Here is a 26,463-nt window from a genome sequence, read left to right as displayed (position 1 = left end):
GTAGGTGGTATAATGAGGGAGTGGATAGGAAAGCTATATAGAGTACCCTCTGCGGTTATCTTGGTTAATGGTGAAAAATCTGACCCCATAGAGATGTCGAATGGGACAAGACGGGGATGTCCATTGTCCCCACTGTTATATGTGTTATCATTGGAACCCTTGCTGGAAACAATTAGGAAGAACGTAGATATAAAGGGAATACAGATAGGGGAAACTGAACATAAAGTGGCAGCCTTTGCAGACGACTTGTTGTTTTATGTGGGAAATCCTAGGATGACATTACCGAACTTAATAAAAAGCCTAAAGGAATACGGGAAATTATCAAATCTAAAAATCAACCCAACAAAAACTGAGATCTTAAATGTAAACCTTCCGAATAGTGAGAAAGCTAAGATACAAAAAGAATTCCCTTTTATATGGAGAAATAAAGAGATAAAATATTTAGGGATTAAACTTACTGCTTCATATACAAAACTATATAAATTAAACTATATTCCTCTTCTAAATGAGATCAAAGAAGAACTGAAGAAATTGGGAGGAGGAAATCCCTCTTGGTTAGGACGTATAAATCTGATAAAAATGATAATTGTACCCAAAGTCCTGTATAAATTTCAGATGATCCCAATTAGACTCCCAGAGGCCTTTTTTAAAGTAATTAAAAAGATGATAAGATTTATATGGAAAAATAAAAAATCCAGAATATCGTATGACCTGATGACTAGGGGTAAAGAGAGAGGGGGATTGGGAGTGCCAGACCTCAAGAGATATTATAATGCAGTAGTTCTAACAAGAATTTATGATTGGACTCACAATGTAGAGGGGAAAAGATGGGTTAATATAGAGGAAGAATTGAGTGGAGTGGATTTGAGTAGAAGTATATGGGCACCTACACAATATAGAGGTTTAAGAGACACCACGAGTGTATATACACTGATTGTTTTAAAGGTTTGGGATAATTTACATAAATATATGAAATGGGATTTCAATTCACAATTAATGTCACTAAGGAATATGGAGTATTTTCCACCAGGTATAGAAGGGAGTGTGGGAAAATGGTTTAAAAAGGAAGATATACAACTGAGGGATATTCTGGATGGACAGAAATTGAAAACACTGAAGGATTTAAAGAAAGGTGGAGGGGAACTTTTTATTAAGATTGATGAGTGGAAATATCACCAATTAAAACACTTTGTAGAAGGGCTTCCGAAACCTATGAGAGGAAAAAAGGAGTGGAATATGTTTGAGAGGTTGTTGGAATCACGGGGAGATGGGAAACGGGGTACGGCAAAAATTTATAAGATTCTCACTGAGTTAGGCACGGAAGTAAAACCAAGTTATATAGATAAATGGGAAAAAGATTTGGGGATAGAAATAGATGAGGATAAACAGAGGAAAATATATAGACTTACACATGAAAATGTTAGTATGAGAGAGGTGGAGGTGAATTATAAATCTTTAGTAAGATGGCACATTACACCGAGTGTTGAACATAAAATAGATGTAGAAAAAACACAAGAGTGCTGGCGGGGGTGTGGAGGGATTGGTACGTGGTTTCACATATGGTGGGAGGGTCCAAAGATCCAAAGGTACTGGGAGACAATGGTCAACTTAATAAGGAAAATCTCAGGGATAAAGATAGGACTAGATCCAGAAGCGTGCCTATTACACAGTACAGAGATACCAGTGAGTAAATACAAAGACTTGGGTATATGGTACTATGTGAATGCTGCAAAGGGATTAATACCTAAATTCTGGCATAAGTTAGAGGTGCCAACAGAAAGGGATTGGGTTGAGAGAGTAAATTAGATTAGTAAGATGGAGAAATTGTATTATATCCAAGAAGACAAGATGGAGATTTATAATAGGAGATGGAGGCAAGGGGAAGATTTTGTAGATAAAATGAATATATGTGAAGCAGTGGGATGTGATAAGTGAAGTTTCTTTTTGAATTTTTAGGAAAGGACGTAAGAGAGAAAGGCAGAGTGGAAGGGGGGCGGGAAGAGGGAGGAAATAGGGGTAGAGAGAAGGGAAACAAAAGGGGGGAAAAGAAGGAGATAAGAATTTTAGATGATATATGAGATTGTTGAAGAAATGTTATGTTCTTCTTTTCTTTCTCTCTTTTTTATATGTATTTATAAATATGAAAAATCAATAAATATTTGAATTATAAAAAAAAAAAAAGAATGTAGTTCACCTCCTTCTGAGTACCTCGACTCCTGGTACCGCACTGGTGGTTGATGTATGCAACTGCTGTGGCATTGTCAGACTGAATCCTTACAGGCAAACCCTGAAGCCTGGATGTCCAATACCTCAGAGCTAGCCTCACTGCTTGAAGTTACAGGACATTGATGGGAAGAACCCTTTCCCATGGAAGTCATGTTCCCTGAACTGTGGCCTTCTCCAGAACTGCCCCCCAACCTGAAAGGCTTGCATTGGTGGTTACCAAATTCCACACCACTGGCTGAAAGGATCTTCCCTTCTCCAAATTGTGAGTTACCAACCACAAATTCAGGCTCTGCTGCACCTCTGGAGACAGAGATAAGCAGTAATCCAGGGCCAGAATCTGTTGCCAAACAGACAGAATGTACCTTTGCAGTGGTCTGGAGTGGAATTGAGTATCGGGAATAGCCTCGAACGAGGACACCATCTTCCCAAGCAACCTCATACAGAGGCGAATTGAAGGATTCCTCTTGGTCTTCAAACTGCAAACCTCATTCCTCAAGGTGCAACGTTTCCCTGGAGGCAGAAATACCTTTTCCTGAACTGTGTCTAGGACCATTGTCAAATACTTCAGGCTTTGCATTGGTTCCAGGGCCAACTTCTTGAGGTTGAGCACCCAGCAAGGGATCATCTAAATGACCTGTGACCAATACTCCCCGAGTTCTGTGTAGCCCCAACACCAGAGCAAAAATGTTTGTGAAATCTCTGGGAGCCGTGACCAGCCCAAACGGTAGTGCTATGAACTGGACATGCTGAGCCCCTACCACAAACCGCTGAAATCTTTGGTGAGGAATGAATATTGGTACATGCAGGTATGCATGTACCAATATTCTTAACAAACTTTTTTTCCATGGGGTACAAAACAGAAAACCTCTTTTGTGGAACAAAAACCCTGTCTGGGTGATCCCAGTCAACATACATAATTTGCTCCAGAAGAGGATGCACCAGAAAGGCCTGAGTACTAAGAGGTTTCTATCTGAGGTAGCCTGAATCCAGATCATACCACATCAGTGAGGTCTTGGACTACAAATCTGTGAGACTGTTTCTCCTCAGGCGTTGACTACTCAGACAGAAATTCTACTGCCTGACTTTCCAGGCTCCTCCCATTCCTGCTCCAGGATTGGTGGTTTTAGTGATGGGGATCTGTCCCGCTTCTTAGTCCCCTGAGAAACTGATGCAATCATCCCAGCGATCTTATCTTCTAAACCTACTAAGGCTGAAGCAAGATCATCCTTTGTTACATATGCTAAGGCAGAAGCCTCAGTAGCAGCCACAATGGCAGATAGACACAGCAGCTCAGACTGCCCAGTTGCTTCTGGCCTGTGAGGAGAGGATATTACAGCGGACCTTCAGCTAGGTTCCTCAGGCCCTGGCGATGGTACATTAGTGCCCTTTCCTGCTGCACCTGCCACACTCCGCTTTTTGGAAGACACTACTTCAGATAGTGCAAACCTGTGTACTTCCACAAGTAAAACAGATCACAATGATACAGCTATGCAAGTAGTGTGCAGAAAAACATCAATGCATATGCTGCCTTATGAGCCACCTAGGGTGGCTCCTGACTGACTGGTCCATGCTTCACCCTCAGGGGAGTTCTCACATGCCCCTATTGAATAGCGCACACAGGAGATTCCTCAGCAGCAGCCAACATGTGTCCTGGCCTCCAGATAAACAGAATATGGCTGACTTCCATTTCTGGCCGCACTCCCTCTAGTGGCCGAAATCAAAAAGAGCAAACACATGTCGGGAACAACAGTGAGCACTCCCCCCAGTGGAAACAAATTAGAGCTTTTGTTTCTCTTTACAGAGAGAAAAAAAGGAGATTCTTACTAGTCCCACTGCGGATCCCTAACTTCCATCAGGCACCAACCTTCACCCATCATGGAGGGCATTGTCATACAGACCTTCAAGGACTCTGTCCCCATGCTGAGAGGCTACTGCCTTGGACCCACATAGCACTTTGCTGAAAGCGTCTTGATCAGATTTACAACTGCACAGGGTTCCATCTGCGTGGGGTCCAGCGCCGTAAGGCTGCATTACAGGCAAAACTTCGGCGATACTTCTCCTTATCTAGTAAGGCTCAGGTACCATCCATTTTAGCTCATAGCCTTCCGAATTGGTCAGATTTAAGTTCCTGAATCTCTAACAGAACTGTTGTGGACTTTTCAGGTATGCTCCAAGAGCACAGCAACACTTTCAGTGACCATCCACCTTACAGACACTGGTGAAAAAACTGAGGTACTTCCTGTATAGGAGGGGTTATATAGGGGAGGACCTCCTCTCTGATTGGTCGGCCAGTGTCCATTCACCACATAGTCCTGAATAACCTGCCCTGTGTCCCATGATGTACGATAAAGAAAGTCCATCTTTGGAGTGAAGGTCTACATTTTTGCTTTGGTAGTCAGTAATTACATTTGTGGGAGCCAATTAAAGTTCCAGGCTAATATACAAAAAGTTTTTTTTAGTCCTGTAATTTTTATTAATGTACGTATTTGTATGTTTTTTCCTACTCAAATCAGAAAGCATGCATAAAACGACCATTGAATCTGTTTACAATTTGCATTTTTTTTCAAGGACCAGTTGCGGGGAATATGAATAATTGCTGTACTGTAGTATCTGCTACTGCTTACTGAATTTCCCTTTAGTATATTTTAAAGTAGTGTCAAGCTGACAGCAGTGATGTTCATGAGAAAGTCTCTGCTCTCTACATTTGCTTGAAACTGTAAGCATATGCTGTTCGTAGCCCCAGGCTGCTGCCGACTTATTAACAGTGGCTGCAGCCGTGCCTCTGTCTTCAGGGAAAAAATACACCGGTTTTCTTGACCCTTCTTGATTTCAAACACAATTCTGCAAGTGCGAATATTGCTAGCACATGTGTGTGCCCTGGATCTCTTTTAAAATGTGGCAGCTTTGTTCATTTAAAGCTGAACTCCAGGCGGATATAAAAGTGTCAAATTTAATGCAGCCCTGTACCCTCAATAAATCATTAAATACATTTTTTAAATGCAGTCAGTTTATTTACTTGAATTTGATTTTGTATTGGACTCCTGTAGTGCCCTGTATAGTAAAACTCGGGGAGAAAAACGGGGCAGCACTAGGAGTCAGTTGAGCTGCATGTAAAATATGCTAACGAAAAAAACAGCTGACAAGACTGAGAGCAAAGTGATTAGGGAGATGTCTTTATCATTCCCCTGCTGTTCCCTCACTGTCCAATCAGCAGGATAAGTTAACCTTTAACCATATATAGGATGTAGCATGTAACATGCATCCCAAAACACCCGCCACCAGCACTCCCCTCTTTGTGACACCAGGCGATTCCCCCCACACCTGCTGTAACATTTAAAAAACAGTACAGCTGTGCAGGGCTCTGCCCACACGACCGTGTCATTCATTCACAGTTTCCTCTGAATGAATAGACTACAAGTACTGTCAGCCATTGTGGCAGACAGCTTGTAGTTCTCAATGAACTGCAAGGGCAGTGGTGAGCGCTCTTGCAGTTCATTGATGTTTCTTAAAATAAAGGTCGGTAGTGAGCGCACAAAGGGAAAAAGCAGCCTGCATGGAAGTTAGACAGTACAAACCTGGCGGGCAGAAAAAAAAAATCTACAATGGCCATTATATGCAGGACTGCTTTATCCAGGCAGCAACTGTCTTTTACTGTATTATTAGAACCAAACTCCAGGCAAACTTCTTAATACACAGCTGAAATGTAGAAATGAGCATTGTTTTAAGTGGCAAGGAAATTTTAAATTCTGTCCATTCTGCCTTGGGATCTTTGCTGCCCTACCAGCCAGCCTTGCCAGTTATAGGCTACTATAGCTACAGGACTACAGAAGGATCCAACTACAAGCCCACTATATTGGTTAAGGAAGAAAGTCTTAGATTACTCTACCTCTGGTCAGCACGTGGGTTGTTGGCATATGTGCACAAATGAAATGCTTGATTGGCTCCAAGTGCTGCCCTGCCCACTCTAAGGCTGAGTGCTGATATGCAACAGGAGGCTAAGAGCAGTAAAGATTCAAGTACATGCACCAGTTTTATTTAAAAACCCAAGATTTTCTAACTGAATACAGATTTGCATTATTTGGTGCTTTTTTTTTTTTCTATTTTTCGATTTGATCGATTTTTAATAGAAGAAACATACAGTTCAGGTACCTGTGCATTTTTTGGATAGCTATTAGCTTGCCGTAATGTTGATTTGTTATTTTGAAACTTAAAATATGGTGGGATTGTCTTTAAAATGGAACACCATAATGGCCCCATCATTCTGAGGTTTGCCAGGAAATAAAGGATAAAGTTATGGTTCTAAGTTATTTTATTAGCTGCAGCTTGTTTTTCCATTGACAAATGCAATTTCTAAAAACAGTTTTCCTCTGAGTTGGTGCCATGGTATGTTTCCCCACATGTGTTTACAGCTTGGCACACAGGACAGATAGAACAATGTGATCATTATTGTTTTTGTAATAATTTATTCTTAGAGTCGGGTGAGCCGTCATAATGCCTTCATTGACTGTTGCTCATGGGGAAGTGTAACTGGCTTGGGGATGAAAGCCTATCGTGCCTTCATTTGCAAACCACATAGAAGATTTGTTTTTATTTAACTCTCAGCCTCATCTGATAATCTGACATTGTAGATATCTAGCCAGACAAGCCCATGTATGCCATTCCTGCACGCCATGGTTCCGTGGCAACATTCTCTGTATTTCAGTTACTGGGGTCTTTGTTTGCTTAGTTTGTTTACTGGTGTATATCCCTATGGTTTTTATTCATTTTAACATTTAGGGAACATTGACGTTATACGATAGCGGTGTACTACAGTAGACCGGGAATGGGTATCATTAAACAAATTTTATACATTTCCCAATAGTTCAGTGTGTTAATGTGGTAAGCAAAACATTCTTCTCCTGGTCAGACCTTTGATTGACCAAACATTACAAAACCGAGTAGCCAAAATGATTTCTTGGCCAGGGATAAATGGGAAATCTAGAGTGCAACTACACTCTGCATAGAGATGGTTTTATTTATGTGCTATTTGCTAATTCTTTGGCTTCTGTTACGTAATCAAAATGTCTTATGTCAATTTTCTTAATGGTGGTTGTTGTAGTGCTTCTATAGTGTTTTTATCTGTACAAATAGCAGTCAAGGGTCTGAAGTGAAAGACAAGTTCGTTGTATAATATTTTAGCATCCAAGAGTCTTTTTAGTCAAGGTGGTCTTGAACAATCCACTTATCAGTTCTTCTGTTGGATTTACTCACAGCAACCCAGTGACTAGTCTAGACAAAAATGTAAAAAATAAAAACGTTACAAAATGGTGTGCTTATAATGACACAGCTTTTTGCCTCACTGCCCTAGGCACCAGTCTTTTTTGCAAATACAACCCTAGTTGCATGCATGGAACAATGGATTCTATAATGCAGAGTATATTTGAGCTGTACTGATTTCAGCTGTTCTACCTCCTCCTGGACTATAACTAATATTTGCATTGACATCTGTTGAGTACTTGTGATTTCTGTAGGACTGACTTCTAGAACACCACCATTTCAATTGGAGTAAGACATATACAAGTTTTAACTAGAAGAGTATGTAAATATAGTGAGTTGTGCATTTTTTATAAATTAAAAATGTTACTGTATTTGTTGATTCCACAGAGCAATGGTAGATTTATTAGAGGTATTGCAAACAATATCATCACTGACCCTTCCCATAACCATACCAAGCCACATTTGGAAGCTCTCGTGTGGCATGTTCTAGCTGTGTCATGTGACCTGTGGTGGCACTTTCAGACCCAAAAGATGCCTGGGAAGGCTGATCTGGAGAGGGGAACTTCCCTGAAGAGTAGTATTGATAATATTTTGACTTAAGCCAGCCATAGATGGATCAAATCTCCATGGGTTCAGCAGGGACCTTTCGAGATATAATCCATCTATGGCCAGGCTGTCTGTACTGAACCTGATCCATCGATTGACTTTAGTATAACCAGCCTGTTAGATTTTTTGCATGTGATCATTGTGTTCTGCTAATGGGGAAGGCTCCCCACTGACAACACAATAGCGCTGCAAGAAGGATTCCCCCATCACCACTGACTGTGTTGATGGAGGAATGAAGCAATTATCTTTCCTGCAACCACAGATATAAAGTATGGCCTGCCTTTATAATGAGTATGCAGACAGGTTCTGGCGTTTTTCTGATCTGTGTGCTCTTTCTGGATCAGTTTATTAAAGTATTGTTCAGCACTTAGCAGCATTGCTTCCAGCTCTCTATGTGGATTACAGAACACCTTCCCCAGGAGATGAGGTTACACTCTCTCTTCCTTACACATTTCCTGTCCTAGGTTTTCAACACAGCTATAGTACAGTGAGTGTTGTCATCCTAGGACATGAAGCATTAATGGCAGGATCACCAGGTACGAGTAGGGGGAAAAAAGGAAACCTATGCAGCCCCAACATCTAAGGAATGATCAGCTGCAATATGTTACATTTTTGTTCTCTGGCTTTAAGGTTTGAGGTGTGGCATAGAAAAGAGAAAAGAATGACCCACTGGGGCAAACAGATGAGCAATTGAGCTTGATTAGCTCTTACATGTGTTTGAAGTTTTGTCAAGATGACAGCGGACAGAATTGGAATCTCAAATGTAGGAAAATATTCCAGTTCTTCTGCTTTTTAATTTGTCTGAAAATCTGGTCTTGTGTTTTGCTCCACTTGCTGTCTTGGTGTTGAGCAGTCTGATGGTCTGTTGGCGCTGGATGATTTTTGTGCCTTTTTTATCTATCCAGCTGGCAGTCTGTTATCAGCTTCAGAAAGTAAAAAAAAAGCGAACTTTTCAAATGCTTTGAGATTGCTGGCATTTCAATAATATGTAACACACAACAGATGGAGAACAATATGTGCTGGCTCCTTTTCTTCCTAAGATCTGTGGCCATCTCTGATTAATCACCTGTACACTGCAAAACCTGCAGAAAATTTTTGATATGCTGACAACATCTTTCTAATCTGTTATTTCCAATTTTGAATTCCACTTTATTGAATAATAGCCTACTGTATCAATAGTGGGGACTCTTCTAAGTTTACATAATTGGAACCTATATGTGCCTGTATGTTCACACAACCCCTGGCTTTTTTCAACCTTTTTGATTCACTGCGTACTTTAAAAGTATGTGAAATCTCAAGGCACCACTGTCCAAATATGTAAATGTTAAAATCAATGGGAATCCTTAGCATGGGACAATGCACACCAATGTTGGAAGGTGAAACAGAACAGCACATAGTCAAATAATGCTCATATCCTTGAGCAGTGTATGTGTCCCCTTACAAATGTGGTCAATGTTGTACCCCTTACATTGGTGATCAGTGTTGAGTCCTTTACATTGGTGGTCAGTGGAGGTGCTCCTCCACCTCAGTGGTCATGGTCTGTGTCCCCTTATGTTGGTGGGTAGTGTGCCCCACGTGTACCCGATTGTTGCTTAGTTGTGGTTATTGTGGCCCAACTTGGTTCTAAGTGGTGGTCCGTTTTCCCTAAGTCTGTTGGTAGTCATTGGAAGCAGTTGTACTCACAGGACTGGGGAGAAGTGCTGGCAGAGGAGGAAAGAGGAGAATTGGTGGGGAGCACTGGCAGAGAAAGAAGGGGAGGGTGCCCAAGTTTAAACACAAGCTGTGCTTACATATGTGATCATTGTTTTTAGTCTTTACTGCAATTACAAGACACAGAGCTACTCTGACTAGTAGGTTTTCACAGGTATTGTGTGCAGGCACCCTTGATCAACCAGCCAGAGGGGAAGCTGCCACATTTAGTAGTAATATACAGTATCTTCTAAATGTCTTATTTCCAGGTGCCTCCCGACATGTGACCTGGCTGAACACCAGTTTAGCTTGGCCATTTGCCAAACCTCTGAGCCTATAGCTCATTCCTAGACAATAGAAACCTCCTTCTCTCCACTTTTCCATAACATGGAAGGAAGGGTTATGTAGTCCTCTGAGATAAATGAGAACAATGTAACTCCTAATAATGCAGCACAACAGAGAACAATAGAGGTTATCAACTGACAAGTTTTCTGAAAACAGTTACTTTTTGTGCCAAGCAGATATTACAACATCCTTTCAGTGGTATATTTAACAGACCAAAAAGGAGCAAATAATAAATGTGTATTGTTTAAATTTACATACCTTTTTAACTTATTTAGCCCAGCAATGCAAAGAACTGGAGTAAGCACAAACTGCAGTAACCAACAGAAATTAGAATTCCATTTACTAATCCGATTAGTAGAAGATACATTCTGATTGGTTTCTGTAGGTTAGCACACTTTGCACATTGCTGTAGGCCTTATCGGGTGAGCTGTATGTGTTTTTGTTTGAAGGCTGTAAATCACAAACCGCAAGGGAACATTTTGTGGCATCAAGATCTTTTATCCTGAAATGTTTTTATTACAGATGGCTGTGCTGTAAAACACCCAAGGGACAATTTTGCCAGTACATGAGCTACTAATTTTGAGCGAATGATTTGTCACTTTATTTGGCTCTTGGACTAGGCTTTTCATGTCTTTCCAATCTGCCATAACTGTTCTGAATCCTTTTATCAGCTAAACTTCATATGACTTGAGAAAGCTTTCATGGCACAGTATGAAGCTTTTCAGCAATTAGCTTTCATTGTGGGCAATGCCGCCTCTCAGTTTCGGTCAAGGGCGAGGCTAGGAAATTGTTTGCATCCATTAGGCACCTAGAAAACACACAGAATTATTGTTGCATCAGTTCTCTGAGTCTGGATAATATGTTTCTTATGCTTAAATTTAAGAGGCCCAACATATTTGAAGTTTATATAGTTGTTATACAGTACTTGTATTGATATTTAAAGTGGAGCGAGGAGAGTTTATGTGAAACAATAAACTTTTATTTTACATTGGTCACCAGAGCAGCAAAGGAAGGGGCATCACCCAATGGGGACACATGTTGAAGTGAATGTCCTTTGTGATGATTTCTCTTCACTAGGTGTATCTTTGGGACAGGTAGTAAAGAGGAAGTCTCCCCAATAGGGGCACAGACAGCAAAAAACCTCCATAGGTTTTAACTCCTCTGACCGAATATAAACATCCCTGGAAATCAACATTATAGCCAACTTACAATAAAATAACCCAGCGTATAACAGGTACATTGACTTACCTTCCCTAAACCCTGATGCAACCTTTACAATGATCCAAGGCAAGCATCATCCCATTGGGGAGACTTTTTTCAGTATAGAAAGTGAGAGGAAATCTTTATAAAGTGAGGGAAATGTCCTCTAGACCTCATTTATTTCACTCACTGTGGCTACCAAACATTCTGAGCACCTAAGACCTGCACCCAGAGGGGAAGAGAAGGAATGCTCCACTACCAGTGACCCCTAAATTGTAAGTAGCTGCTCAGGCAAAAGGAGACTCACTGGGGAGTATTGGGCAAACAGGAGGGTAATACTGATGGTAGGTGTACATTAAGGGTGGCAGGAGATATTGGAGGAAATATCTGTGGCCATTTAGGCAAAAACAGAGTAAGCCTTGTTGCTTTTGTTGTAAGAGAGGATGAGTTAAGCCTATATCCCATCCATTCTCAACTAGGGTCCCTCCAGAGGTTGTTAAAAGTTCCCTTAGCTGTGGCTGCTTAACCACCCATTTGATGGTGCCTGCATAGTTCTGGGGCCAACTCCACTGGGCAGAGCCAGCTGCAGGACACCAATGATCTTTATAGCTGTCTGTAAGAGTCACAATCTCATCACCACTGTAAGCTAGGCATTCATTCCACCAATGAAGGGGGCATTTTACCTACTGAACACCAATTAATTGGTTTTAGCAGGGGTTCCCCAAGACCTAAATATTACTGCAAGGGTTCCTTTGGCATAAAAAGGTTGGGAAATGCTTCTACAGCCTATAAATAGTATATACCCCATAAAACAGTACTGTTTTTATATTAATTTTGTATTTTACTGTAGATGCCCATTTGTTAAGCCCATTCACACTTTTAAATGTAATTTGGCTCCACACACCATTTGACACACTATGCACACAACAATAAAATTTGCCCTCTGCCTTCTCCTTCCTCGTTTCTGCCCCATTCTCAGGAATTACAATTTTCAAAAGTACCCAGGTATTCCCATAACAACCAATCCACTTGTTTTTTTAAACTCCCTCACCCACTTGCCTGAACTGTAAAATAATGGTCAGATGGAGCTGTTCACATGTCATGGTGGCAGTGGAGGCATCGAGGACCACATGGGGACAGCTAAAGGGCCGTATGTGGCCCTGGCTCCGCAATTTGCTCAGGCCTGCTTAGTTAAATAAAAATAAGTTAAATAAAAATCTACACTATATTGCCAAAAGTATTGGGACGTCTGCCTGTACACGCACATGAACTTTAATGGCATCCCAGTCCTTAGGGTACAATATTGAGTTGGCCCACCCTTTGCAGCTATAACAGCTTCGACTCTTCTGGGAAGGCTATCCACAAGGTGTCTTTGGGAATGTTTCACCATTCTTCCAGAAACGCATTTGTGAGGTTAGGACCTGATGTTGGATGAGAAGGCCTGGCTCGCAGTCTCCGCTTTCATTCATCCCAAAGGTGTTCTATCAGGTTGAGATCAGGATTCTGTACAGGCCAGTCAAGTTCCTCCACCCCAAATTCACTCATCAATGTCTTTATGAACCTTGCTTTTTGCACTGGTGCGTAGTCATGTTGGAACATCTCCAAACTGTTCCCACAAAGGTGGGAGCATGATATTGTCCAAAATGTCTTGGCATGCTGACACTTTAAGAGTTCCTTTCACAGGAAATAAGGGGCCAAGCCCAACCCCTGAAAAACCACCCCACACCATATATCTCCCTCCACCAATCTTTACACTTGGCACAATGCAGTCAGGCAAGTACCGTTCTCCTGGCAATTGTCAAACTCAGACATGTCTGTCGGCTTGCCAAGTAGAGAAATGTAATTCGTCACTCCAAAGAACATGTCTCCACTACTCTAGAGTTCAGTGGCAGCGTGCTTTACACCACTGCATCTGACGCTTTGCATTGCATTTGGGTATGTAGGGCTGGGATGCAGCTGTTCAGCCATGGAAACCCATTCCATGAAGCTCTCCACGCACTGTTGTGCTAATCTGAAGGCCACACAAAGTTTGGAGGTCTTTAGCTATTGGCTCTGTAGACAGTTGGAAGCTTCTGCGCACTGTGCGCTCTGTCATTTCACGTGGCCTACCACTTCGTGGCTGAGTTGCTGTTTTTCTCAGTTGCTTCCACTTTGTTATAATACCACTAACAGTTGACTGTGGAATATTTAGTAGCAAGGAAATTTTACAGATGGACTTATTGCACAGGTGGTAACCCATCACTGTACCATGCTTAAACTCCCTGAGCTCCTGAGAGTGACCCATCCTTTCACAAATGTTTGTAGAAGCAGTCTGCATTCCTAGTTGCTTGATTTTATACACCTGTGGCCGTGGAAGTGATTAGAACACCTGAATCCAATGATTTGGAGGGATGTCCCAATACTTTTGGCAGTGTAATGTATATACTCTGTATCTGCCAATTCTTTATTTCTACTTTCTCAAGTTATGTGTTGCTTCACAGAACAAAAAAAAAGTTTGTATACTTTGGACCACCAAACACTCAAGTGAATGTACTGTAACCGCTTTCTGTGGTCCAAAATAAACAGACCATATATTATATATTAACAGAATGTATATATAGAGATCCCATAACAGCAATTTATGATACAGGTTATTCCACATGTTCAACACTGGCGCTCAAAAATGACATTCTTAAATGAGAATTAAGTTTTCACTTCACTATCTCTTCATTATGCTGAGTCTCCCGGGGAATACGCGGCTCTCATTTCCACATAAAACAGTGGTGGTGTCTTCAAAATATCAAATATGGATTTCTTTGATTTTGTGTGTTATAATGGGACAGTTACATAATTACCTTTCCATTCCTCACCACAACTCTACAGTGACCTTTTTTTGCCAAATCAAACACAGTGATCAAAGGGAAATGAGAACACTTATTTAAAATATAACCACTAAAAATGGATTTTGTTACCCAAACGGCTGGTAGAAAAATTAACATAAAGCTGAACTCCAGGCAATTTTAAAAGACACAAATTAATGCAGCTCTGTATCTATGAATACATTATTAAATGCAATTTGTGTAAGTACTGGAGTTAGACCTGGCATTAGCCTCTTGCTATCCCTTGGACAGCAGAGCTCAGACTGGAAGAAGTAGGGGCAGCTGAGAGTCAATCAGGTATGCTGCATGCAAATGTGGTGAAGAAGCATGATGATTGGAGGAGAGAGTAAAGTGACATAGAGATTTGTTAATCAGTCTACAGCTTCTCTTTCCAGTCTCAGAGAGGGGGATGGACAAGAACTGTAAGTGTAAATGAAAAATCAGGTCTTCTCTTCTGCCAGACAGGGCTGTGTTGTATGGCAGGGCTGTGTAAATCTCCGAACTAAATGGAGAGAAATTCAAAATCCTTTGGCAGGTAAAACAACTCCAACAATGCAGTATAGGCATTTCATCTTTGTATTCAGCTGTTTTCCTGGAGTTCAGCTTTAACATTCACTCTAGCCAAATATGATATTTTTATATATGCTGTCATGGGGGACACTGCCTACTTGCTTATTAATTCATCCATCCCAAACTTTATTTTTCTTTTCACCAGATAATATGAGGAAGGGTTTCGATCAATGTCACCAGCAGGGGCAGACTGACAACTCATGGGGCCCCCGGGCAATAGGGGATCATGGGGCCCCTGTGTTGCCCAAACTCAACAAAGCCTATGAAAAAGGTACCAGGGGCATCTCATGGGGCCCCCTACTGACCCCGGGCCCTCGGGCAGTGCCCGAGTTTCCAAATGGTCAGTCCGCCCCTGGTCACCAGTGTCCTTTTTGGGAAGAATTTCTCTTATACTAGTGGACACCATGGTCACCAAGACAGAGTGAGGAGTAAGGGTAAAAAGCATCTCCAGCACATGCAGCATATCATTCCACATGTATGCAGATGACCACTTTAAACGCCATTAAAAAAACATGTATTTGGAGTCTTAACATGCACTTGTGAATGGAACAATTGAAAATTACAGTGAACTATGCCATATTAAAACCAGATCAAAAACACATAGGGGTTGATTTACTAAAATTGGAGAGTGCAAAATCTGGTGCAGCTTTGCATGGTAGCCAATCAGCTTCTAAAGCCGGCCATACATGGGTTGAATTTTGAAAGAATTTTCGTTCGAATTTCGCATCAATAGTGGGTCACAGCAACTGACAATTTTCTAGCGACCATCAAATTTCAGTGATAGGGCATGTTGGAAATGTTTTGAAAAACAAACGAATTTCTAATCAATGATGGAAGAATCGTGCAAGAAATGTAATTGAAAAAGAAATGAGCTGTTAACTGGAAAGAAAAGAAAATTCTTGACCACGAAAATTCTTTTCTGTAGCAACATGAGGTAAAATTAAAAGCTTTGTTGGTCAAATTTCGAAATCAGTGGTGGTACGATCGGATTACAAAACGCACAAAATTTCTGATTTTCTAAAGAAAATTTCTTCGGAATTCGACACATGTATGGCCTGCATAGCTTCGGCTTGTTCGGTTAAGCTTTGACAAAAAAAAAAACACTGGATGCTGATTGGTTTCTATGCAGAGCTGTACCAGATGTCTCACTCTCCAGTTTTAGTAAGTCAATCCAATAGTTGATGATTAAGCCTACCAGCAGTTTTGGCAAATTCCAGAGTTGCAAGGGACCAGCCCAGGCCTGATGTGTTCGTATCTGAAATGCCTATGTAGGCTTTACTGGTTTATAGTAAATGTTGGGTTCATGGCAGTGTCCAAAGTCTATCTGTATGCAGTTGCAGCTTCATGAATTGTATGAACAATTCTAGACCAGGTATTGGAGACTGTTCGGTTAAAAACCAAACAGCAGTGCAAACTGGTTGGCAGCTGTGAGACCAATGGGTGGTATCATTGGCACCACCCGGATAGAAAAAAGTTTTTTTTTTTTTAGTTAATTCAAGGGTGTTGTGTGGAAATTTCTAAGCTGAACAGCGTCTCCATTCAATTAAAAAAAAAAGGAAATGGAAGCATCCCACCACTGCTAAGAGGTCTAGGTACAACTTTAATCCAACAAAAGTCAGAGGGATACTCCAAAAAGTACATTTCAGGAGTCCGAAAACACCCCTTTCATCAGGGTTTCATTGAAAACAATGTGAATAACCTAGAAGTGAACCGGATCTTTAATATTATTTCTTCTGGTGCGTTTATAAGAGCAAGCCTTGTCAACAGCCGGTTTGGCAGCATCCATCCTGGTAAATGCAGGCACTGGTTGGGTATCCTGAGAGCTGCAGGTGCTGGCTGTCAGAATACAATAGTTGGCACTGCAGATTAATCCATCCATGATGGATGGGAGAATCAAGTGATTCTGTGAGGCCGAAAGAGAGAAATCTTAATGTGTTTGGCCAGCTTTACATATCGCTTTTCCTCCTTTGAAAGGGAGGGCTACTTTAATCAGAGGTCAGTTAACCTATCAACATTTTGCTTTGGCTATGGAAGAAATCCATGTAAATATGGGGAGAATTTACAAACTCTGTGTAGATACTGTCTCTGGTAAGCATTGAAAGCAGGAACCAATCAGCTACAGTACTATCCACATGGACATTATGCTCAAACCCACAGAGCCTTTGGCAAAGAGAGGAAATGAGAGACTGGTCAGGTTGCATTTTGGAGGCCTGGTAATGAGCTGGATGCTTGAACCCCCTTATGGCTTAACAGGGTGGAGAAAAAAAGTAAGGTTCCAATAAGAATGTGGAAAAGCTCTTAACAAATCGTTTCCCAAATGTCAAAAGTCTTTTGAACAGTTTCTAAACAGGTTCCAGGTTTTGAACCCCTAAGCATCTCACCTGCTGGGGCAGAATGGCCCAGGGAGAGCTCAGATGTCAATATAACCCACACTTTCAGCCATAGCTTTTCTTCAAGCAACAGATTGTTAAATGCCTTTCTTTCCAACATTATAACACACCACCATGACTGAACATAAATTATCCATAAATCTGTGTTTTTCTGCGCAAATGTTTTATTTCTTGGCAAACATCATTTTAATATGTTTAAAATGGTTGACACACGGATATGTTTGGAAACCGCTGCAGACAATGTTCCACATCTGTTTGAATTCTCATTGTGGAAACCCCAAGTCTATGGAAAAGCATTTTCAAGTGTTATTTTGTTGTGTTTTTTGAAAAGCTGTAAGTGCAAGGGTGGATTTCTGTGGAGATAGAGGTTGCCAAAAATATCCCTTTAAAAATACCACAGTCTTCCGCTGGTATTAAATCCTGGAGAGAGTTGTAGTAAAGAAACTGGTTTAATTGATTTTGTGTTGTTTTTTTCATCCGTTATTGTACGGATGCTTTATTTTACATGGTGAAAATCATATTTTGTGGTTGTTTCTGCTCGACTTTGCAAAATTAACTTATTAAACTCAACTAAACACAAAAGTTTAGAATATAGACTTAAAAAATGTCGGCAAAATAACTTCGTTATCTAATGCTGCAAACTTAGTAAAGGATTAGTAAACCTATGAAAAATATGGGGTTATTTTTATGCACTCGTGTTTAGGGATAGTTAGGATGAAAAAGATCTATGTCTATTGAGTTCCAGCTTAAAGATACAACTTTGCATCCGCAAAAACTTTAGATTCTAATAATTCCAGGGAAAGGTAAAAGAAAACCTTTATAAAGGCTGGATCAGTTTGCTTTAATTACTTGCTTATATATATATATATATATATATATATATGTTGAATAATACTATAATCAGATATTTAATTTTTATTGATTTAAAAAAATCTTCTCCAGGTAAACTATATACAGTACATTGTGGGGATTTAAAAAAAAAGAAAACCTTTTTTTGTAGCTTCATATCATCTTTTTGAAGGAATTACTGTTTGTTTCACCATGTTCTTTCTCTGATCTGTAAATGAGGGCTACCTCCCATATTACCACCTAAACAATCGCAATTCTGCAGGAAGAAAAGTTGCTTTGTCTTCATCTCCAGCCACCTAATGCTGAGGAGTCCCCCTTATGCCACCAAAACAGCCCTGACCCATTGCGACATGCACTCCCCTAGACCTCTGAAGGCATGCTGTAGTATCTGCCTCCGCCGGCTTGCTTTCTTCCCATAGTGCATCCTTGTTCCATCCCTTCCCCAGGTAATCAAGACACAAGCATCCAGCCATCCACAAGAAAACATGATTCATCAGACCAGGCCACCTTCTTCCATTGCTCCCGGGTCCAGTTCTGATATCCACGTGTCCATTGTAGGCACTTCTTTTGCTGTGGACACAGGTCAGCATGGGCACCCTGACTGGTCTATGGCAGCCCCATACACAACAAATTGCGATGCACTGACATCTTTCTATTAGAAGCAGCATTAACTTTTTTTTTCAGCAATTTGAGATACAGTAGCTCTTTTATTGGATCAGACTACACTCCCCAGGTACATCTGAGTCTTGGCTGCCAATGACCCTGTTGCCAGTTGGCTGGTTTTCCTTCCTTGGACCACTTTTGGTAGGGCCTGACCACAGCAGACTGGAATATTCCAAAAGAGCTGCATTTTGGGAGATATTCCCAATTGTCTAGTCATTACAATTGTTCTGCTTGGCCATTTTTTCTCTTTTCAAAACATTAACTTCAGGGAAAAATATTAATTTGCCATTGGAACTAAATAATTAATATTATTTACTTTGCCTGTCAGTAGCCATGATGTTGATGGCTGATCAGTATATATGGAGGCTGTTTTACCTGAAAAATACCTTTGTCCATCAAGTCCTGAGGTTTTTACAGCCTTTTCACACTGCACAACTAGCCTGGTGCTCTGAATTTTCTTTGCTGCGGTTTAGCAACATTGGTAGGTCACTGCCCTCTTCTTTTTTTATTATTTTTTTTTCTTAATAGATGGTCTGATAGGGACTAAAATTACAACATAGTATAGTTTATATGCAGAATATTTAGTATTGCATTACATTTCACCGTTGTATTATAGCTGCCTAACTTTATGCTTGCTAGCAGTTTTATTCTTCTTGTGGATTTTGCAGAGGAACAGGCCAAGAGACGTTGGCATGTGACAGGGTCATCTGCTTGGGATGGTTGCCTTTTCCGAGACTCAGGAAGCATTGCCTTGTTATTGCAGGAAAGGGTTCTGCTCCTACGCACATGAATAGAGTAAATGTCCTGAAGAGCACTGGATGTCTAATATATATTATATAGAATGGGTGTCTTTTTAGAGACTCCAATGGGCTGGAACATCCTGGAGAAGGAACTGCTTTCTGCCTTTCTCCAATACCCTCAGCAAGGGGTCTACACAAAGCTATTGTTGCTCTTCACCTATAGGGTCTGTGATCCATAAAGATTACAACACACTGCAAGCACTAACACAAAAGCAACAATTTGTGCTCCGAATAGGCAGGGGTTCCCATCTATACAGTGAGACCTACAGATTGCTGCCTTTTTAGTGAATCCACATTCCCAGTCCTTCTCGTTAGCTGTCAAGCGTGTACTATTGCTGTGCTCTATTCTCCAGTTATTGTATTGAAACGTTTACCTTTTGAGAACGAAGTCTTCATTTATTCCTATGGAGCTAAATTTCCCAAGGTCTGGCACTGACACTTTGTCCTGGCTGCAGCCATTATACCTGCACAGTGTCCCTCTGCTGCTAAAGCAATCCAAGAGAAAAAGATCTTTTTTAATGTTCTCTGTGCCCAGCACAAAATGTAAACGAGGTGCTTAAAGCATCTCAAATTAATAAAACCTACATTCACTTACAGCAGTATTAAACATTTATTATCTTGCAGCGTACCAATTGTTATATGTGTTTAGCTTTGTATGCTTTTTTCTTTTATTTTCATCTAGTGATCCAGCCAGTAAGTCTGTTATTTTTTCAACCGAACAGGCTGTTCTGCTTATTTAGCAGCTAGAGGGTTGAGGGAAACCATTTGTCTTTGACAGGGGTGCTTATAAAGATCAGCTTTTATTTATATAAAACATTTATCCCAAAATACACGAATTTGACAGGTACCCACTCCCACTTCCGCGGAGTTGTCCTCCCCGTAGTCTTGTGGGACACGTGACAGGTCCCAGAAGACTGCAGGGCCATTCACAAAGCGCAGCGCTTCTTGCACATGTGCAGTGGGCACCCGGCTGTGAAGCCACAAGCTGTCACAGTTGGGTGCACACAATGAAGATGCCGTCGCCAGGGAGAGAAGATGGCCGGTGAAAGCAGGACACCGCTGGACCGAGGAAGGGGTAGGACCGAGGAGCGGGTTCTTCTGCACAATAGAGCCGAGCGACCAGTCTGATATTATAACACGGTGGTGGCAACGAAGGGAATACGGGGCTGGCAGTTTTATGTTCGCTTCTTAAGACACACAGACATTTTTTGGGGGGAAAATGTGCATCTTATGGAGCGCAAAATACGGTACTTTTTCTCATCAGCGGTAAATAGCAGTCTTGTGACTTCTATCAGTGTCCAGCCAAGCACTAATTAATCTTGTAGGAGGAGTTTTCATTCTCTTCCGACTGACCTATGAGGCTGCACGACCCCTAACCCTCTGTCTGGACAGCGCTAATTGGCCCTGTGCAGATCACAGGCACCCTCACACAAAAAAACAAGAACTCTCTAGCAATACACAGCAAACATAACGTGCAGACTTGCCACTGCTCTGTACTATGGCAGATGGATTGGGGACAGTAATAGAAGGAGAGGATCAGAGAAGACAGGATCAAGCAGCCTTTTTATTCAATGTGGAGGATTAACCCCTTATGTTCCACAGTGGGTATAACAAGCATGCTTTACTGCATATACAGACTGATTTTACTGTTGTGGGTTTAGTAACACTTTAAGATGTCAGTTAAGGTCACAGGAGGTTACAGGGACATAGGATTTCTGGCAGGCTCATCGGGTAATTTTCTGTACTTAGCCTGAAAAAGGAAAGCAATGCAGCCACTATATCGAAGGACTGTTAAGCTGCAAAATAGAACACCTTTGTTCTTGCATTTAGACATTCTTTAATCTATTTTCAGGTTTTAATTTTTGCTCAAATACTGCAGCAGGAACTGAGTGTCACCTCTGTCAGTTTAGTGAGCAAACGGTATGGCCTGTATCCTGATTGCATTTTACCTCTAGTATATCACATTACATTTGTGTGCTGCGGTATCATTTCTGGCTTTTACTCCATATCCATATAAACCACATTATCATTCACTTTGATTGACACAGGGGCCCTGTGGCCTGGTGATGAAAGGCTTGCGGTGAGTTCTCTTCGAAGAACAAGTATATTAATAGGGCTTGATATTACATGTAATCTATTTTGGTAAATACCAGGGACAGGGATTTCACCTTTTGATACTTCAAAGCAAGCTACATGTTTGTTAGCATTAATTGACTGGTAACATAGTTCCATGAGCAGAGCAAGAAATCTTATAAGCAAGCCATACAAGTTATCAAAAGGCTTCCAAGCATGCTATTAGTTCACCATATTGTCATTATGTTCTCAAATGTAACAAAATCTATTGATAAAGGTTTTTCTTGATGAATCCATAAGAGGTTGTCCAATCACTAAGCAATTGCAGCTGATAAGGATGTTCTGATCTGTCCATATATGGGTGTTCAGAGGTTATGAGCCCATTCCTAAACTAAGGTATCTCTTACATGAATAAATTAAAAATATGCAGGCATGTTTAAAGTGCACTTGTCATGAGAGAATTCTATAGGTTGCCAAAGCTAGCCTCTCCTTTTGGGAACATTAGTTTCCTAACCATTGCACTTGCTTTGGCTTTTTCAGGTTGTGATTTAAACGTATTAAAACTATATGTAGCCAGGTAACTAGCATTTTGCAGACAGCAATGACAACCACTACCTTCCCCACTCCCACCCTACGCCACACCCATAATTCTCCAATGACAAGTGTCTTTTAGCAAAATACTGATCAAAAGGGGTAAGGGCTCCTCTGGACAAAGTACACTTATCTTCCTTTGCCCCAGATGCATACTTTCCTCCAACCCACAGCTGTAGCCCACTACAATGCAAACCATAAACAATTGGTTGACAGCCCCTTCGAAATCTATGAGGATCGATGACATTATAATGGCCAAAACAAAAATATTGATGCAAACTTTGTACCATGCCATTGGATAGAGGTAAATATGCACCTAAACTGGGTTACTTTAGGTCTAGGGGAAGTAGGATTCCAGCCAAACTATTTTTTATAGTGGAAAAGGTTTGGAGCCTCAGAGTGAGGTTATAATTGCTGTGTGTAGCACTCCCCTCAATGTTCTGTCTTTTATACTTCACTTTACATTCTGTCCTTATGATACTCAGGACATTGTAGTAATGTCAATTGTTTCCTTTCTTGTAGTTCTCTCTTCATATTTTTCTTTGCCAGGCTGGTGACGGGAATTATGTATTTCTTTTATTTTTTATTTTAAAGGCCTGGAAAGAGTACGTCAGCTTGCAGAGAACACTCAATACTTCCGACAGAGGTTACGGGAGATGGGGTTCATCACTTATGGCAATGAAGATTCTCCAGTCGTTCCACTGCTTTTGTACATGCCAGGCAAAGTTGGGTAAGAATTACTAGAAATCGCTTAAAATGCTGGCTTTTCCAAAAGTATAAATATTTGTCAGCCAATACAATCACGCTGTGAAAAGGAATACAAATCGGCTCCAAAAGGAGTTTGGCTTGTCAGAAATAGGGGTGACATGTCTAAATATGGGTGCTAGATGGTTAAACCACCTATCGGTTTTAGAGACTTTGTTGGTGAGATGTCGGTGGGTAGGTTCCTAGGTCGTTACACTTACTGTAGCCATTAAGAAGGGTCCCACTCTTTGCTGAATTCTGAATATTCCAACAAGAGAAACTGAACACTTGGGCTTGAACACCCAAAACTTCCAGCTCCCAAAGCTGGAAATTGTGGCAGGGAAATCTTGCTGTTAGAGCTTCCAAGTTATATAAGAAGCCAAGCACTTCCTTTTAAATATATTTTTCTGGGTGTAAAGATCCTTTAAAACTTGTGCAAGGTTTAAAGATGTTTTTTTTTTTATTCTCAGAGCTGAAGCAAAAAGAGGTTGGAATGTCCACTGTTTGAAGGGGACCTAAGAAAAAAGAAATTTACTAATTTAGCAGCAGTAGGTAGTTGACAAGATTTTTTTCCCAAAATTCTCAGGCTGGGAGACATGCAAAGTTGTATATGATCACCACAATAAATAGAATCCACTCATTCTTGAACAGCATCAAACTCCCATAGTCTACGGCAGGGATAGGCAATCTTTGACAGGTGGAGATCTACTTGGACGTCATGGACGAGATCAAAGATTCAAAGGGTGCAGCACCCTTTTATTTAATAAATTAACTCTCAAGCCCCCCACAAAAGACAGCATGAAGAACACATAGTATGTCACAGTAGTATCAGTAGTATCCTCTGCCCCCCTTCACATCACCCCCCACAATAGTGTCCTTTGCTCCTCCTCTCACAGTAACGTACTCTGCTCCCCCCACAGTAGTGTCGTCCTATCCTCTCACCCCCATAGCAGTGTCCTCTGCCCCCCATAGTAGTGTCCTCTGAGGGTGGGAGCTGCCATATTAATAAGCTTGTGATTGGTTGCTAGGGCCACTCTGCATCCTAGCAACCAATTGCCTGCTGAACTGTGCTGTCTCCTGCTCTCCTCCGTGCTGTGAGGATGAGCGTGGCAGAGGCTGGGGTAAAGGACCAGCACTGTGCTGACACTTGCCTTTTAGTGATTTCTGTACCAGAGAGTCTGCAAAGCAGGGACGTGTTCGCAATCTACCCATCCCCTGCCAGCAGTTTTGCTATCGATGGTTTGCCAGCCCCCATCTTGCGGTATTATATAATATTTGTTTAATTATTTAATAAGCATTAGGGTTAAAAATACTTAGAAACAAACCCACAAATATGCTCATAAAATAGCCAAAACCTCACGGCGCATTCTGATGCAGCTTTAGACAAGGCTTTCCATACACGTTCTATTCAAACAGACTTGATCAGAGCATAAAGATCATTTGGATTACGTGTATCTGAATAAGAAACATACCTGCATGCTGAAATTGGAGTTTACTTTTTTGGTCTTTAAAACCTTTTCAGTATATTAGATGATCCAACCCTTCTTGTATAGTACAATGGATAGTAGCACTCAGCCCATGGCACATCTGCAGAATCCTAAGGCCTACTGTATCTTAAGGCCTAATAACTGTTGCCTATTGGGCTTAGCTTTTGTCAGCATAAATATATACTGCATAAACATTCTGCTTCTTTCCGTAGCTTGCTCCACAATATTTAAAAGAGAAGTATAGCCAAAGCTTTTTGGCCATACTTCTCTTTTGGGTTACAGAAGTGCAGAAGCTAGCTGGGCAGAGTGGAGAGCGGTGACTAACAATCACTGCTCCGAGCAAACTGAGAAATGAGCAATCAGCCAACATATGATCACTCAGTTGTTGGTCTTAGAGCCATCAGGGGACAGCTACAGCATCACAGTGATGCTGCAGCATAGAGGTGAGTATGAATGTTTGTTTTTAATAACCCCAAGTTTTAATGTGTACCATAAGGGCCTTTGCCAGCAGTTTCAGTTCAGTCATAACATTTTTGCAAACCATTAAAGCCCCACTTGAAGATCAGTCTTACCCCCACCCTCCTCTATCTGATTGCTGTGTAGAAGAAAAAAAAGCCCTATCCAAAAGCCCTTTTTACTTACCTTAAGTAGTGGCCACGTGATTTCAGGTGTGAAGGTCATCCTATTGGATGTACAGCGGTGGGAACCAATTAGAATCCATAAAGGAATTGCCTCATCACAGGGGACCAGAGATCACAGATGGATCAGTGCCCCCACCCCCACACCTGGAACCGACAGTGGCAATGGACCTGGAGGGCGGACCTAGGTGAGTATATCCACCTTCACAATTTTAGGAGGAAATAATGCTTTGTACCATGGATTAGAGATGGGTGGGAGAGAGGTTTGGTGATAAAACATTTTAGCCTAGAGTGGGGCTTTAATTACAGTATTTTACCCTAATGGAAGCCTAGATGGACCCTTTGTTCTTTGGGGTTCTTGTGCAATGCCATATTCTGCAAAGGTTCTATGTCCACCTCTGATGATAGATATTAAGGATGGTAACAGATGGAAGGCTATCCAATATGAGTCTCCAGTAATCCTTTTGTAATCTCACTAAGCATGATTAAGTCTGTGGAGATTTAACTCTCGTTGACATCAGTAAAACTAATCTGAGCCATCTTAGCCATGTATGTTACTCCATTAATTACACATAGCAAAGGTTTAGCATCCACGACAAGCTGGAAAGATTTTTCAAGTGGCGCTGATCTACAATGTAACATGTCTATGGATGTGCAATGCCACTCAGTCGCTTTGTCGATTAGAAAATATTTAGATGTATTATTATAGTTATATACCGTACTTCTTTATTTTTTTTTTGTGTCTGGTATGAATATAAACCAACAATAATACATGGTTATTCAATGTTTTATAAAGTTGTTGAAAAACTTGTGGATGTAACTATAAATGCATCTACCAATTAAATGACCAACAACAGGATTTGCTCCATTAATGCTACGAAGAAGAGTATAAGCAGCATTCTTTGCATGCCCTAGGAAGACACAGTCTGCCCTAGGAAGGCCCATGTTGGGGTTCTTCTTGCAATTCCTTTCCAATTAATTTTTTAACAAATGTGGTTCAACAGATGCCAGGAGGATCAGGACATTAGGGGATATCTGTGAGCCTTTGCTTCTATGTCAGTAGATTTTATAGCCAGAGACTGAACAGTGAAGTTGGTATTATACTGTTCCAGGAAAGGACACCTACCTTTTAAGAGCCTATATATACAAATGCTGTTGACTTCCATACAGGAGATTTCCATATGCAGTTGTTATGACTGTGAGTTGCAGCAGTACCACACACACTCAAAGTTAACAGTTATAAGTGATCGCTTTGCAGAGAATGGAAAGTTTCTAGTAGAAAAAAAACAAAAACAGATGTTTTTTTGAAACAGAATTGTTTGGGCTCTTTTCTTCTAAACAGTGTAAACTAGCCTAAAAAGCTTTGAACTTTACATATTAATGACCAAATTGTGTGTGTGTATGTTTTAACATCAGTGTACCTAGATGTAAATCTCCAGCTATGATGGGTTCTCACAAGCTGGCATAAGGAAGGCATT

General features: G+C 41.0%; 1 protein-coding gene across 1 annotated transcript in view; it reads left to right on the top strand.

Moving 5' to 3' along the window:
• LOC149451366 (serine palmitoyltransferase 3-like) overlaps nucleotides 1–26,463 on the top strand; it is a 187,866-nt gene that overhangs the window by 144,922 nt on the left and 16,481 nt on the right. Inside the window, exon 10 of the mRNA XM_089690790.1 lies at nucleotides 22,711–22,846. Within this exon, the coding sequence (XP_089546916.1) occupies nucleotides 22,711–22,846 (136 nt within the window). The remainder of the gene's footprint in view (nucleotides 1–22,710; nucleotides 22,847–26,463) is intronic.

The sequence above is a fragment of the Staurois parvus genome, unplaced genomic scaffold (genome assembly GCF_062004578.1).
Source record: "Staurois parvus isolate SC_StPar_1 unplaced genomic scaffold, SC_StPar_1.0 ptg000543l, whole genome shotgun sequence".
Classification (NCBI taxonomy): Eukaryota; Metazoa; Chordata; class Amphibia; order Anura; family Ranidae; genus Staurois; species Staurois parvus.
The sequence above is the reverse complement of the archived record's forward strand: the minus strand, read 5'-3'. Positions and strand labels throughout refer to the sequence as shown.